Source organism: Lingula anatina, chromosome 10 (genome assembly GCF_051362555.1).
Source record: "Lingula anatina isolate TDL-2025a chromosome 10, LinAna3.0, whole genome shotgun sequence".
Classification (NCBI taxonomy): domain Eukaryota; kingdom Metazoa; phylum Brachiopoda; class Lingulata; order Lingulida; family Lingulidae; genus Lingula; species Lingula anatina.
In genome coordinates, this window is record NC_141776.1 from 18,181,667 (window position 1) to 18,198,184 (window position 16,518).

At 39.7% G+C, this 16,518-nt stretch overlaps 2 protein-coding genes across 4 annotated transcripts in view; both read right to left on the reverse strand.

Moving 5' to 3' along the window:
* Window positions 1–15,684, reverse strand: part of LOC106177233 (alpha-1,6-mannosylglycoprotein 6-beta-N-acetylglucosaminyltransferase A) — a 30,227-nt gene extending 14,543 nt beyond the window's left edge. The window contains exons 1-12 of one of the 3 annotated variants that reach the window (XM_013559954.2): window positions 14,395–15,679; window positions 11,296–11,469; window positions 10,814–10,874; window positions 10,228–10,330; window positions 9,668–9,808; window positions 9,165–9,313; window positions 8,567–8,694; window positions 8,166–8,330; window positions 7,593–7,739; window positions 7,073–7,192; window positions 6,507–6,684; window positions 5,716–6,235 (exon numbers count right to left, since the gene is read on the reverse strand). In XM_013559954.2, the coding sequence (XP_013415408.2) occupies window positions 5,976–6,235; window positions 6,507–6,684; window positions 7,073–7,192; window positions 7,593–7,739; window positions 8,166–8,330; window positions 8,567–8,694; window positions 9,165–9,313; window positions 9,668–9,808; window positions 10,228–10,330; window positions 10,814–10,874; window positions 11,296–11,469; window positions 14,395–14,595 (1,827 nt within the window). In that variant the 5' untranslated portion in view covers window positions 14,596–15,679 and the 3' untranslated portion in view covers window positions 5,716–5,975. The other 2 variants (XM_086997512.1, XM_086997513.1) reach the window with 2 other exon arrangements.
* LOC106160240 (fucolectin-like) lies at window positions 869–5,861 on the reverse strand. Its single transcript, XM_013536779.2, has 5 exons — window positions 5,727–5,861; window positions 4,645–4,801; window positions 4,105–4,353; window positions 3,528–3,743; window positions 869–3,328 (listed from the first exon to the last, which is right to left on the reverse strand). Exons 2-5 carry the CDS (start codon window positions 4,691–4,693, stop codon window positions 3,066–3,068), a joined length of 777 nt encoding a protein of 258 aa, XP_013392233.2. The 5' UTR covers window positions 4,694–4,801; window positions 5,727–5,861; the 3' UTR covers window positions 869–3,065.
* Window positions 15,685–16,518: the final 834 nt, after the last annotated feature.

The window sequence follows — 16,518 nt, forward strand, 5'->3', positions numbered from 1 at the left end:
CAAAATGGTTTTCCACTTATCGTGTTATCGGTAAAAGTGCACGGCGACGGCGACGACGGCGACGACGGCGACGACAGCGACGACGGCGACGGCGACGACAGACGCAGATGATGGCTATATGTACAGACACATCTGTGTCTGTACATAAAAAGACCCACTTAAATAATGCATGTATTATAATTTGGGAGAAGACAGGGACCCAGCGCCACGTGGATACCACTCTGTAGCACAAGGAGGCATTAGTTTTAAAGGGATAACAACTGTTCATTTTGGCCAAAAAATGAAATTTCCTGGGGTAAGCGACAATTTTACCATACTTACCAATGATTAATGAATCCATTTCTACATCCAAAGTCATTCCCTGTTTTTTTTTCGAAAATATATTATATATTATATTTTTATGAGTAGTTTACAATGTATTCATTGTGAAATATAGATCTGATTCGAAAGGTTGTTATCCCTTTAAGTTAATCCGTGTAGAATAATTTAGTCAGAACTTCAACTGAAGTTCTTTAAGCAAAAAAAAATTATATATATATATATATATATATATATATATATATATATATATATATATATATATAATCACCACAACGGGAAGTGGGAAATAAGAAAATCCATCTTGTTCCATTTTACCTGCTCTTGACGAATGAACTATTTAATTATTCGTACCATGAACTTGAGGTCTTTGGAAAATTAAGTACCTTCTTGTTCTTTGGCATTGTCAAACGGAACACTGAGATCTCCTTTGCGCTTTAAATGTCATTTCCAAAAATGTCGTTGTTATGGTCCGCGCATACTTATAAGGGCAATTTATTGAATTATAAATAATCACTTGTCATTTGACAAAAATACAAAAAAAATGCTTCGTCAGCATTTATGACAAACACCCCATTCTCATAGATTAGATCGACCTACATTGGATCGACCTAACTCCCTGGGGGTTCACGCTAAATAGCTGTCAGCCGGGCGGACACGAAAGTTAATTACCCCTTATAGCTTGTAGTAGGCGGGGACGGACACTTAAGGCGGATTATCTGACAGTAATCTAGTGAGACTCCCCGCGGTGATAGATCGATCTAAAAGTTGTGAGAACAGAGCCAAAGAGCTACTTGTTTCTTCTTAACGTTCTGCAAGCGCACAATCGATTGTGCTTCTGAGATTTGCTGGCGCAGTTAAACAGAATATAATCTTGTTGAAAGAAACACTTAAGGCTTGAACCTTGCCTAACGAAAGACGGGTCAACCAACCCAGCCTCTGATACAACTGTACTGCAATATACAGACTTGACATTTTATATGGAATAATTCAGTTTCGAAAGAATGCCTTGGTAAAAATGCGTTATTTTTTTCAAAAAGCTCCGATCTCATATGAAATATGTGAATGGAGAAATGTGTAGTCAGGTGTGTCGCTACCAATTAGCTGATATCATGTCTGTTGCGCTGCTGCATTATGTAATGTGCAGTGATTTAATTGGATAGTGCTCCTTTGGGCTGGTCAAAACTTGGCTTTGGCAAAGCATGGTTCTGTTAAAAAAATATCCATATGTCGGCAACTACTGCATAGAAGAATTTGAAATTTTGCATGAAAGTGGTCGGTTTATCGGTGCGTATATGAGCTAAGCAGTGCTTTACATATTCCTTAACCTGTGGCAGAATGGCACGAAAAAGTCAGACATTGCCAGACAGATAATTGCGCCAAACGGAACGGTCCACACAATTTTATAGAGTAATGCCCAGATTGATGTACCTACACAGGGGCCACACCCAATGTATCGAAATCTCACCACCAGGGTACAGGACCCACTGTCTTTCGGGATATGCTGCTGCAACTAAACAAAAACCACCTAGTCCGTTAAGAATGAGGGGTAAATTGCCACCAAAACGCGTTTTTCGAGGCCCTTAACGAACACCAAACTTGTTTTAGCAGGTTAGAATACCAGACGACCTCCGAGGAACCCACTGTAAACAGCAAAACATCGTCGTCTGTTTCTCCAATGAATTGGCGACCATGACCGTTTCTGGGTAGAACACTGAAACCTCGTGGCTTTCTTTATTAAGGTCAGATTTCACCTGCACCGCTCAACTAATCAAAACAGAGTTTACAGACATCCAGAAGAGGCCTACAACGAAGCGTGTGCCACGCCCAAAGTGACTAGGGTCATTGACAGCGTCAGTATTTGGTGTGGATACCACATTGGTGCCAAAACTCCAATGGTAGTCATCGACGAAAACCTGAACCAGATCAAAAGGAATAAAGGAATAATCTCGGAACCACTGGACTATCATTTGATAGGGGGCACCTTAGGAACAATTTTAGGTTGCACAGTGAGATTGCCGGCTCACACAGAGCGCCTTTAATAGCAGATAACTTACATATCCAAGGGAATAAGCAGCTTCCTTGGTCATCAAAATTGCCATATTTGAACCGTATAGACAATATGTGGGTAGGTCAATACCCGCCGAATCAACGGCTTACATGTCCTACAACAAAACTGAACCAAATTGGACAAGTTTTGACCGATGCCTGGAATGTTATTCCAGATTAAACTCTAAAAACCTATCCCAAGGAATGCCTTGCCGCTTGAGAGCGATGGTAGCAGCCAGAAGAAGTCAGGCGTAACAGCGACCGTTGCTGTGACTAGACACTGACATGAGGGTCCCTTGTGGAACGTGTAACTGTTTTACAGATGATAATTTGGAAAATATGGAGATCTAAAATATCTCTTTTAATGGTCGTCGTACGCCATAGAATAGGCAATGTATTTGTGTTTGCTTCACTGGCGAATGGAACTGATGTCATAATGACATCAAAAAGATAATTAAAAGATATTAAAACACGATTTTAATCCTTATTTCCATTTATCAATCAGAAAAATAGGAAAAATCTGATGAAAATGATTTGGAAAAAATATTCCATATTAAATGTCAAGTCTGTATATTCAATATCGTTTTAATGTTTCACAACGATAGGAAATACTTAAAAGGCAAGTGTTACATAGTCATGAATGCTTCCCTGGGGTATTTCTGAAAGTGATTTAGCCACATTCATTAGACTGTCTCGTCTTACAATGTACCCAAGCAGATGTCCTCATAATATTCAGAACCAGTGTCTGCCTGCAAGTCGCCGGACTGGGCAGTACTGGGCAGAAGTTCACAGACACATTGGTCATTTCCAGCACAGAGAACGTTTATGGCAGCACACTTCCACTGTTGCATACAAGAACTGCAACATTCGGTGATGCTGCGGACATTCAGCGTGGATATGGGCACAAGGGGTGCGCGCGCACCTGCTGCTACCCTCTGGAACGTAGTTTCACTGGTAATACCTACACAGAAAAACATTAATGAACTATGGGACCTACAAAACCTATAACAAGGACGTGCTAGTAGGTGACAAGTCGGTTATTTCAACGTTGAACTCATCATAAAATGTGTGAGATTAATAGATACATTTATTTTAATGCATACTCCTTAAAACTCATATTAATACACATATGTACACACAATGAAATACCATCAACTCACCATGAACCTCCACTTCACAAAGCTGCAAGTGATGGTTGTCATTGCCAACTTTAATGATCAAGACATATCGTCCTCTCAGTGGTGACCCACAAGACAGAGACGTGTTCCCCACAGGTGCCGCCCCCTGGTAACTGGCGCAGAGTTTGTACTGGGTGAATGATGAACTATCCACAAAAGAGGTTCCAACTCTCACTTCGAAATTATTCAGACGGTCAGCTGAAAATAAAAAAGTAGCAAATTGTTAAATATGACAGTGCACTTTTATCATACTCGGCTGTGATATGTAACGGCAAATTTAACAATAGATCATTTATTAAGTCCGTACCAGTACGTGTTAGGTAGATACAGGGATGAATGAAATATTTTGTATCATTTAAGTAAATAGTTACATGTAGCTTCACGTTCTGTCGTCCACTTTTGTCATGCATTATCTCAAGTGGATCATCAACCTATCTGTTTTACATTAATAGCAACAAGAAGTGCAATTTACATGTACAGTAATAAAATGCGTTGAATAAATTAATAATATATATTATTAATAATAAATTAATAATATAACACACAGAACCCAGCGTACAATATCCATCGCCACGGTTTGTTATTATGACACCGGCCACTCTCGCCGTGGTTTCTAAGTCCACCAGCCACCATTGGCCCTGACCAGAACCAGTGTGGGCACAACTCCCATTTCGATTGTCGTCGTCATAGTTACCGTCCACAGCACGACTGGCATTGTACACACCGTACTCATTTCGATAGGTGGAGCTTTGGTAGGCGGGTTTGCCTTTAGCCAAATTCTGCGTGCAACCTCTGCATAGTGTCCCATCTGCCGGGGAAAGATACCAACAGCATCAATTATTATTATTATTATTATTATTATTATTATTATTATTATTATTATGTGTACTATAAACCGAATATTGCAATATATATATTAAATATCCTTTTTATCCTGAATCGGATTGAAAGGACATTATAGAACAATTTTAAATTCAGATACAAATATCTATACCACACGGATGAATAATTTCTTAAACGAATATTTTTCAGCTGTATAAAAAAAAACAATGATAAAACACCACTTTTGCCTAGTGCTTTCTGTGTCTGACAAACTTACCCAGAAATATTACGGTAACTCCGACAAAAAGCAGTCTTAGGACGACCATCCTAAATTTACATACTTCGTTCTCCCAGCAGCTGCCGATGGCAGACAAATAAAAAAAAACACTCAATCCGTTGCTGCCCCGGATGATGATCTGCTAAAAGTCCAGTGACTACAGAAAATAGCAGGATAAAAAAATCAACTGATGCTTGAATATTAAATCTAACTTTATCAAATTTCCATCTATATAATCATCGTAATATATGTCTGCACTTTCAGTGCCAATAATCAATTACAAAATATGCGTTTATGTATTTTTGACTACACACATTTTCATCATTCGAGCAACTGATCAAGCCTGTTCCCTTTCAAGTGAGGTATCACAATCAAAAAAATTCCCATTATATGGTCAAGTAATATTATTTATCAAATTGATTCCTCCTGTATTTCTGTCTCAGGTCCATGTTTTATTTAATATCGCTAATATGGATCTCACAAATAAGTGATACCTTTGTCTTGAGCCATTTCACACAGCCATTCGGGCTTTCGTGATACGTTTGCAAATTGAATATATGATTTTGTCCCGTGTCATCAGTCAATGAAAAAAAATTGGGCTGATGAATTGGCTATATCAACACGTCATGTTCAAAGGAAACTACATCTGTACTACCAATTCATAAATACCTGTAGGAATTCGATGAAAGGCGAGATTTGGTAAATGTTTGTAGCCCGCCCTTGCATACTGAGTTATAAATTGATTTTTTTTTTTTTTTTTTTTTTTTTTTTTTTGCTTTTTAAAATAACTTTAAATTCCCCTTGCACTCAAATAGTGTTTTCCTACATCTTCCCCAGAGAACAGGCCCACGTATATAGTATATGCCCACGTATATGTATAATATATAATTTGGGAGGAGACAGGGGTTCACCGCCAAGTGGATACCACTCTGTAGCACATGGAGTTTGCTTTGAAATGGAGGCATTAGTTTTAAATAAAGCCATGCAGTATCATGTAGTCAGGATTTCGATTGAAGAAGTTCATCGAGCAAAAATAAAAATAATCACAAAGGGGAGACGGGAATAAGAAAATTCCATTTTACCTGCTCTTGACGAGTGAACTATTTTATTATTCGTATCATGAACTCGTGGGCTTTGTAAAATTAAGTTCCTCCTTGTTCTATGGCACTGTCAAACCGAACACCGGGATCCCCATTGAGTTTCAAATGTCATTTTCAAAATCTTCCCTGTCTTGGTCCGTGCATACTTGTAAAGGCAATTTTAATGAATTATGAACAATCACTTGCAAAAATACGTACACTAGTTTGACAATAAAACAAAAAAATGCTTCGTCAGCATTCATGGCAAAGAGCTACTTGTTCCTTTTTAAACGTTCTGCAAGCGCACAATCGATTGTGCTTCTCCAGTTTACTGGCGCAGTTGAACAGAATATCATTCTGTTGAAAGAAACAATCCCTTCTTGCACCTTGCTTAACAAAAGACGGGTAAACCAACCCAGCCTCTGATACAACTGTACTGCAAGTCACATTTCTTGCCCGTAAAAACTCCATGTTGTTGACGCTGTTGAACCTCGTATTTTCGCAAAAACGGCCTGCAATGAAATAAAATGGCTTTGAAATGTTATGCGATAGCTCTGACGTGGCTGGACAGGATACCTCTCTCTCTCTCGATTGATTAATGTATCCTAGCTCTATTTATCTGTTTATCAATCTATCTACATGATACTGTCACAAAGTATTTTAAAATAATTTATTCCACAAGGAAGAAGAATTAACATATTTCATAGCAGTTTCGTCTGAATGCGATAGTTGGGACACAATGATTGTGCCAAGCTGCAAAGCACCGGGAAAAAAACTACACACCGTTACTCCGGCAAACATCATTGCACGACTTTCCCTCGGCACCGACAAAACATTGGACGGCATTTCTTGGCACGTGACTTCTGATGGGGTTGGAACAGAAATCTTGCTTCTCTATATAATAATTCATCCTCTCCAACATCCCGGCAACGGTAAACTCGAAAGGAAGAAAAGGAGGCACCTGAAAACATAATATCTGGTGAATTACCCTTACATTCGAGTAATGGCGGTGATATTGTTCCACTAACAATAGGCTACGGTTGTCAACAAACATTTCATCAAGTTCAAGATGCATGTGTATACTTGCTATATGCGTTCGAAAATGTCGCATATCTTTATATCTTTATAGCCTTAAAAGCAACTTGACTTCCCCGGACTTTAAAATGATAAAATCAATCGAAGCATCTTGAGTCGATATTTCTTTTTTTAAAATACGCCCAGTAGATAATGAGGTGTAAATGAGATTAGAAATTAAAATTTGATTGGAGCTGGTACAAAACACCGAATCACATGCACACATACGCACTCACACACACATACACACAGACACAAACACACTACTTAATTACCTCTTGTTGTCTAGTTAGCACCCTGAGGAGCGTGGCTCGCAGCTGAGTATGGTTGTTAATGTCCACGGTGTACACGTGAGGGTCGCCTATGTCCTCGGCATACGGATGCTGGCTGGTCACCTGGGGGCAGACATGTAGATATAGACACACAGACCGATACCAGTTTACATAATTAATACGTCAACACGATGTTTTTCTTAAAGCATATATTTAAGAAAAAGTAATCTCACTTGAGATTATCAAATTATTAACCAAAGAGCTAAGCAGTAAGGAGAGTTTAACAGGAAGATAGCAGGGCTAAGAGATACAATTAGAAAAAAAAAGATATAAATATTGATAATGCAATGTAGACAAACATTCATTAACCCCGACCCCCATTTTATCCCTCATGTTTGAAAAACATAACGTGGCCATATACTCTAAACAATGATGGTATGAAGGGGTATGAAAAAAAGAGGAAAATAAAATACATATGCTTTGTAATACACTAAATGGATTAAAACCTTTTTGATACATGTACCTCTCTGTTTGTCGGTTTCTCTGCAAAGAAAGCCGTGTTAGAGCGGCTGTGAGGCGGGTGAAATCGTGGGTTTATGAAGACGGTCCCCATGGCGATGGCCTCGAGAGGAGCAGGTCCTTCATACGGGAACCCCAGACCCACAAATATCTTGGCATTAAAAAGAAATTGTACGAGATGCTTCACACATTTGCAGTATAATTCTTAGGGCTCAGTCCCAGTGAAACTATCGTTCTAGATATATCTACTCCGCTGAATGGTAACAGGTAATCAGACTAACACGCCTTCTCTTGTTTTCATCGCATTTGTATAATCACCAGCTTTTTTGTATTCTGTTCAACGCAAGGAGAAGACGTGTTAATCTGTTAATCTGACTGCATGCAGCGAGAATCCCGCGAGATTGGATCGATCTACGTATAACGATAATTTCACTGGGGATGAACCCTTAATCTCTGGCAACATTTACCCACAGTTCTTCTATATACACGTACACTGGGTTAAACGTTAATTAATCATCAATAGGCCTATCATGTTCTTTGTCAAATCATGGCACTAAAACAGAAAATATGAAGGCACCTTCGACTGTTGTAGCAGGGCTTGGTAGCTGTCCCCAAGAAGAACGTAGTGGTTGTGGACATATTCCGGGATAGGGGACTGCGTCATATGACGTGGCGCTTGAAGTTCTGATGTGGCGTGGACATCAAAGAATTCTCGGATAACATCGATGAAGGCTTGTTTTCCCTTAAACCAAAACATACCTAACACGTACAATACTGTGTGTACCAATGGTAAACTGAAACATTGTAATTCAATGGCTACTTTGTTTACAAAAATTGATTCTTATAAACAGACATTTGAATGAGGGAATAAGCTACTCGCTCCTGCTTTACCATTGGCGATATCGCAAACACGTGTCCTAAACCTCGTTCTGAAACCACCATGGTGGCGGTTTTTAAAATACCGATCCGACGTTTTACCTCCCACATGTACTCTCGCTTAGCGTACACTAACGACTGGTTCTGTATCCGTCTACTTTGCTTGACACCGTCGCGAGCATTATGCCGCTCTATTACAAATCCAAGGAAAGAGTTGTCCGGAGTGTGGGCTAGAAAAAAGATAAAATTTGGAGATTAATTCAAGAAAATGGTGGTTTGTTATTGAAGAATATGCAGGAAATCTGGCACAATACTTTTTTAGTTCAAGTTTAACCAGGTGCAATATCAGATACGAAATATAAGGGAATGTCAAAATATAAGAATAAAAAAGTACAAACGCACGTAAATGAAATTGTGACGTCACAGCCCTTAATATTATGTCAGAAATATTTCTCAATGTCTCATTAGTCGTCTGTAAGCAGTTCCTTGAAAATACCTTCGTGGCGAATAGTTTTCAACAAGGCTGAACGAAATATTACCCCGATTTTGTTCCAGCTGCAGGTAAACCTGATTTCGAGATACCCCTGTAGCACAGAGCTGAAGGATAGGCCAAAAAGAAATGGATTTGTTGACGAATTTGGCTTCTTAGACAACTGGAACCCAGGGTAAGGGAGCGTGCAAAGCGTGAACCTATACTTACGAAACATTGTGTAGAACTGCTGTAGTCGTAGATGAAGACATCCCCACTCGCAAGTATTGGAACGGTTGTTGCCATGGAAACCGGTGGCGTACGGCCTGTAGTTGAACTCTGCCTCGGTTCCAAAAGAGTCGAGTATGCGAAACAGGCACCTGTTCATGTTCGGTTTACATATATAATACAGACACACTTAATGAATTTACACTGTACAAAACCATTTATTGTAAATAACTATAGATTTTCAGTTCTTTTTAATAAATTGATTGTGTAATAGAAACATAAGTTATCAATGTCATCAAATTGTGAATTAATGTCAATCAATCAGTCTGGTTATCGATTATAGTGTTGAACTATTAATTTATCTAGTAATTCATCAATATAGATATACATGTATATCAGACTAGATGAGGAATATATCCGTACAAGCATAAAATGTTTGGACCTGGGGATGGTTGTTGGTATTATTATTATTATTATTATTACGTTTTATTTTAAAGGTCATGTACCTGGACTTCGTAAAAACCGCCTCTGCCAGGGTATTTCTGAACTGTTTGTACCCGTGTATATCGGTGAAGATCAGGTCATAGGGCAGTGGCCCGCGGCCCAGACTGGCCTGAACTGGACGCTGCCAATTATCCGCCATAAGTCTGGAACAGTACTGCACGGATTAAAAAGCGTATTTCCATTGACGATGGGTCGAGCTCACTTATCACGGCCCATCCCTGAAGTCATTTAGTTCACGTTTAGCTCGCTATTGGGAAAATCTGATCTACCTTTTGTCCCGCTGCATGTTATAATTATGGAGGTGCTCGCCATTAGTTTTCCCTCTATACCTTTAATTCCTCACAAAACCACACCCTATTATTTTATTGTAACCATTGCCATGATGTTAGAAACATATTTTTCAATGCCTTAAATTAGCGGGTTCAACACCCTATGACATTATATTTATTACAGGTTAGTAGCCCTAGATCAAAAAATAAAAAGTATTGGTCTATATTACGGTAAAGTAGTCAAATACTCATTATTTGCCAGTTAAAAAATAGAATATTATTTTATGACCTACTTTCCAAGTTGGTTTATTTCCGTGGTGATGGTGACGTCATGCCCCAAGATGTACAAAGTGGCCACCAGGTCGCTCCACTGTACCAGCTCTCCAAGAGGGCCACCTTGGGTCATTATAGAAAACTTTAGTAAGGATATATCTTGACATGAATTATAACAAGAAATGTATTTAAATGCACCTTACTGTAGGTTGTTCACTGTTAATTACGGCTGCCTCCCCCTCCCCTCCTACGATAAAGATGACAGCGGTAAAAAACGGCATGATACTCATTTTGTAATTACATGTACCTCCGCCAAGGAGGTTATGTTTTCACCCCTGTTTGTCTGTTTGTTTGTTTGTTTGTTTGTCATCAGCATAACTCAACAAGTTATGGACTGATTTTAATTAAATTTTCAGGAACTGTCAAAAGTGGGCCAAGGAAGAGATGATTAGTTTTTGGTGGTGATCCGGATCAATAATCAATCAATAATCAATAATAATAATAAATCGCTGCCTTGGCGGAGGTCTGCGCTCTGGGAGTGCTTTTCTAGTTTTGACATATAATTAAAACGCGTAATTGCTTTTAAGCAGACGAGCAACTCCCTACCCTTAAAAGCTGTTTCGTCCAGTCTGTTTCCTTGCGCCAAGGTACCGAAGTGAAGCAAAATCTGCAAAAATAAAAAGGAAAATAAAAAGGTCTTTACATTAATTTGGAATTAAAGTTGTCTCTGCATTCAATTTCTATGAGCCTATCCAAATAATTGTACACGCCTACTGGGTTAGAAGATGATTTTTACCGACGCCAAGAATGTTCAGTTTTGGCCTCCGTTTTTCTGTCTGTTTGTTTGTTTATTAATTTGTTGCCAACTTAATTCAAATGGATGAAATTTTCAGGAAAGGCCAAAAATCATTTAACTTAAAATCATTAAATTTTGGTGGTGATCTGTGAGTCAGACCACCATTTGGGTCCATGAATTTTAAAAGGCTTCTTCACCATTGAGGAATGGGACCAATGACCATGATTTTGCAATCGGTGTCCTCTCAACTACCACAATTCATCAGTGAAGGTTCTTGGCGTCGGTCTCTTACATTTTTCTTTCGCCGACTAATCGAAATCTTCCCTTCCTGTAACATTTCTTCTACACCGCGACGCCATTGTTGCCACATCCGGGTAATTCTTAACCTCATCCAATGAAACTGTATCCCTGGGCAAGGGTGTGTCAAGAGACGTCTCAATTCCATAAGATTTAGTCGGATTGATACCTGAAAAAGGGAAATTGTTAATGGTTCGAATGCATTTATATAACTAAGATTGCTGTCTTCTTTAGGTGACTCTCTTACGTAAGAATCAGGCTATTTTAAGAAAACTTTAAAGTGGTCAACCAATATAATTGGATCGGTCCAGTTACACGTACCGGTCAACATGAAAAGGACTTTAGTAACGATGTGAACAGACTTTTGTACTTCACTAAAACTTCAATGCACGAAGAGATTTCCGTACTCTTTGATACACACAATAGGCATGTCAGTTTAAACGGGGAAGTAATATCAATGGGACGGTCATTAGATATAACAGATCTTATATTTCAGACCCCCGAGGTTCAATTTTGCGGACGTCCAGTACTTTGTTAACAGCTTCTGTACCTTATGCATGCTCCACAATTGACGTCAATCTTTCATGATTTAATTATATTTTATTTTCTATCTGTGTTGGTATTAGCATTAAGTTTGATCTCTCTCTCTCTCTCTCTCTCTCTCGCTCGCTCGCTCGCTCGCTCTCTGGATCTTAAAGACACACACACACATGCGCACGCCTTTCTTTTTTCTCACGTCACTTGAAGTCATTGCTGGTGAATAGAGTTGTAAATAACCAAAAAAACTATAAGTGCCTGATCTCGTCTTTCCCCCGCCTTTGTGTTCCCTCTCACACCTGGATGCCACCTAAAACTAACAGTCTAAACAAACCTGTTCTTGTCAACAGAACGCGGTATACATTAACCAGGTCACTCGTAGTGTTATTCTGTCAACAATGCGGATTATATTTTAGTTATAATTAGCTGTAACCTAATGCATCCATGTGTGGAGGAGAATATCTTGGTATGGTGGGGGATTGGGGTGAGAGTGGGGATGGGGGTGGGGGTAACTGCCTTGTTCTTGATATCTTTTAGCTGCCAAACACGCGCTAAGGAAGTCAGACATGGCGACACACTTCTTTGTTTGACGAGAATGACAACTGTAAACAGCTTACGGTTTTTAATGGTGACTTCAAATGTACTTAGTTTTAGTTTGATGGGTCCCAGGCTTGCACATGCATATGTATAAGGAATAATTATAGAGACCCTTCTAGTGAGGCTGTTCTTAATTATGTTGTTATAATCAACGTTTTAAATTCTAATATAAAAAATAACTGGGTGACTTTAAATTCAGAAACGGTGTACGGCAAGTGCTTCATTATAGCCTTGCTGTTTTATTTTCCTTTCTTTTAAGTTAAAATGGGACGGCCCTTGTGACTTCAGTTATAACGCACTTTACCGCATTAAGTCGAAATATGTAACAACAGACAAGGTAATATAATCTGCGACTGAAAAGAATAGGCCAAAAGTAAAGTGGTATAGTGTTTGAGTAGAGGAAGCCGTGGAGAGGGCGGAGGGTGTCTCCAATCTTTCTTAATTAACTTAACCGTACGCCTTACTTCATTGTTTTAAAGCATTAGAAACTAGCGCGAGCTACGTATCTAGAAACTATTCAAGATCCAAGGACCATATGCTGGGATGTTAAAACCAGGAAGTGTTAGTGAGACATCCAGGTTATGCCTAAGCCTTTGTAAAACCCCGTCAAAGTAACTAAACACTGAACATCGCTGTTGGTATTATGCATTTCTAAAGACTCGGTAATAAAGTGGGTTTTTCACCTGTGTTCGACATGACAGAATTCCCTGGCACTTGATACAAGCTAGTGGTAGATGGGGGAGAATTAGGCGTACATTACCTTGGCAAACTTATCTTGAAGTAGGTTGATCTAAATTTGAGAGCCTTGGTGTTTTACCCTTAGTAAATTGAATTTCTGTACTTATAGTTAGTCTACTACTCCTGCTGCTGCTACTACTACTACTACTGTAGCTAAGACTACTTTTAAAAACAACAAAAAAAATTGCTACCACTACTACGACTAAAATGAAGACAGATTGAATCAGAAAAAAAAGACAAAAGTTATGAAATATGTGAACTTGTACTTTCCAGTCCATACATATATTCAGACGACTATTACCGCACGATTACTTTTCATGGAAGAGCTTTAATTGGTTCAAGAATTGGCCAAAATTTTTAGACTAAAATTTTAGACCCCATTCCCATAGATTTTAGATCGATCTATCCTTGTGGGGAGTCTCGCTAGATTACTGTCAGCTTAGCCGGCTTAAGCGTCTGCCCCGCCTACTAAAAGCTGTAAGGGGGTAATTAACTATGGTGCGCGCTCGGCTGACTGCAATTTAGCGTGAACCCCCGGGGAGTTAGGTCGATCTAAATCTTAATCTCTGGATCGATCCAAATCTCTGGGAATGCACCCTTAGTCTACTTTGGTCGAAAATAAATCAACCTTTAGTTCGAATCAATCATATAATTGAACAACACTCTCTTTATCAAAGTCAAATAAGCCGTTCTTTTCTTGAACTGAGGTAACGGACCATTATTTACTTATCTATTTTATTTATTTTTATATTGGGGGGGGGGGGGGGGGGGGGGAGTAAAGTTTAGAAAAAGTTTCGGCTGAAAGTTGGTTTGTGCAACCGCCCACTAAACAAGCATGCTATTCAATAGCTGTCTTCTAGGACCCGTCAAACAACATGGGTGCTACCTTTCATTCAGAGGTTATAGACAACTGATCGATGAATGACCTACTTCGTGTGATGTAATACGTCTATAAACACGGCTTAAACGGAGCTTAGTTGTATAGTGCTTTTTCAGACAAAATAAAGGGGAGTTAACTTTATATATATTTATGTAAGCGCGTGTCTGCTTTATGAAAAACCATGGCATCAAAACCCTTCCATACGAATTGTATTAATCTGCTGTCCCCCTCCCCCCCCCCCCCCCCCCCCCCACACACACACACAGATACTCTAAAACATTCTGTCTCTCTCTCTCTCTCTCTCTCTCTCTCATTTCCATAACTTAAGCATGATTAACTTACTAAATTAACGTCTTGGGTTTCTTCCTGGCGTCCCCACAGGTGATCGAGTACCCCACGCCCCGTTTGCCCACACGAGCCCCGCGTCAGCTGAACATCCAGCAGAACTAACTGCAGGAACATCATCGCTAACCAGGCACCGAGGGCGAACAGGTAAAAGAGGACCACCAGTCGCCCCCGCCCGCAGCCCCAGGTCCTCTCCATTCCCTCCTTGCAGACACTCGGTACGCTCTCGACGCCCAACACTTTGTCTCCTTTGCGGCCGTCACCCCTGCTTACTCCAGTTATATTATTAGTGTAACAATCCGGTGATATCCATTATGTGATATAAGCATCCCACGTGCCTGCTATTCTATTTGATAGGATTCAACATAGAGATCCTTCGATCTCGTTCAGCAAAAATCCCAACGACCACAGAGGAATAACTTTTTTTTGCACTCTTTCTTTAGACCCAGCAAGCACGGGTAAACCCTGGTAAACTTCTTTATGTCGGAGATAGAGCTCCTCACCCTCTCCGATCAAAGCAATATTTGTCAATCCATCAATTTAGCCGCCTGTGCTCAATAGGACTATGTCATAGACAACTAAGCGGTAAGCTCTAGCTATACAGTCTGTACCGGTATATTGGCGACATTGGCAACTCGGTATCCTGGATGTAAATAGGGCCCCAGTCCCTGGCCTACTAGCGTGTTTCAGGTCTTTACATCACCCCTAAACAAAATTTTGATCATATCCCTTTACAGTACATAAAGTGTCAATCCATTTAATATGCGCCAGGCGTTCGTTATTTCATACAAGTAATAATTAAAGTCTCAAAGTTATAAATCAGGCAATAATGTCCAATCTCTTATCTTTCCAACAGCAAAGAGACTGATGTGGTCCTTTCTGAACATAAAATGACCCCTATAGAGCCTAGTCCGATGTTTACCGAGGCTATGACCTGTCAATACAGGAGAATTTCCATACTATAAAATGCGCACACGTTCCGGGCCATTTATACAAATACTCGTATAAAATAGAACATACAAAGAGCCGCCTGAAAGAAGGGCATCGGTATTGAGGGAGACGTGTAAGGGCACATTCCAATGAAACTATCGGACTACGTAGGTCGATCTCCAACTCCGCGGGGACTCTCGCTGAATGCAGTCAGTGTAACACATTAACGCTCTAAAGTCACTGCCACACCAGAGTTGTGTGATACTCATCCGTACCTCTTTACGCTAAGTGTGACAGGACTTCTACTGTCCTGGGCTCCTTATCTCGAAAGGTTCGCTATGTTGCGCACGTGCGCAAGTGTCTCGATTCCATGGCCCCGTATCTCGAAATAGAATCGGTTATGGAATCGAGACACGTGCGCAACATAGCGAACCTTTCGAGCCCTGACTGCTTTGGCAGGGGACGCTTGTCTATGACGTAGGGGGGGGGGGGGGGGGGGTGAAGGCACAGACCTATTCAATAGTGCCTTACAAATACGTTAAATGTACACTAAAATCATTACCCTACACAAGGGTCGCATCCAGTTGGTATTTGTCATCCTTTGCGCTCATGTCCGGCGAGGATTTTCACACAAATACCACGTCACTTTCTCTGTCGGTCACTGATAGACTGTACAATGAATACGACAATGTAAGAAATACTGCGTGTACATGTATAGGCAACAAGTGTTAACATATGTTGTTAGAAAATACTTCTGGTATTTCCATTCTTCTGTTATATACGTATGTCTGTAATTTGCATTCATAAATATATAATATCTTCTATTGTTAGATAATACATTGTGAAAATAAAAATAACGCCGTTGGGGCTGCTTGCTGACCAATAACACGACTAAAGAAATGTTAACACCCTTGTGCAGAGTGTTTATTGTTAAGATTTACAGAGGCGGTATATTTGGAGAGAGATTTTATCAACGACGACTTAGTTGCTCAATACCTTTTGTATTTTGAAATGTTTATTTAACATCCAGTTTCAACACCCCTGCGAAAATTGGTCTCATTTAACGCTAACTTACGGTTCTCAATCTGTCCTAGAACATAAGGTTTTTCACTTTTAATGAAAAATGTTCTTATAATCCGTTCTAGGACATTCTGAAGGACTTCCCAAAAACAGTTCTCGAACCACGTTCAT

What these genes read in the sequence shown, in the direction of transcription:
- LOC106160240 (XM_013536779.2), bottom strand. Translation starts at nt 4,693, where the DNA reads ATGGTCGTCCTAAGACTGCTTTTTGTCGGAGTTACCGTAATATTTCTG. An exon ending in AGTTACCGTAATATTTCTGG is followed by an intron (nt 4,354 to 4,644) that starts GTAAGTTTGTCA and finishes TTTCCCCGGCAG; the next exon opens with ATGGGACACTATGCAGAGGT. An exon ending in AAACCGTGGCGATGGATATT is followed by an intron (nt 3,744 to 4,104) that starts GTACGCTGGGTT and finishes TTTTATTTTCAG; the next exon opens with CTGACCGTCTGAATAATTTC.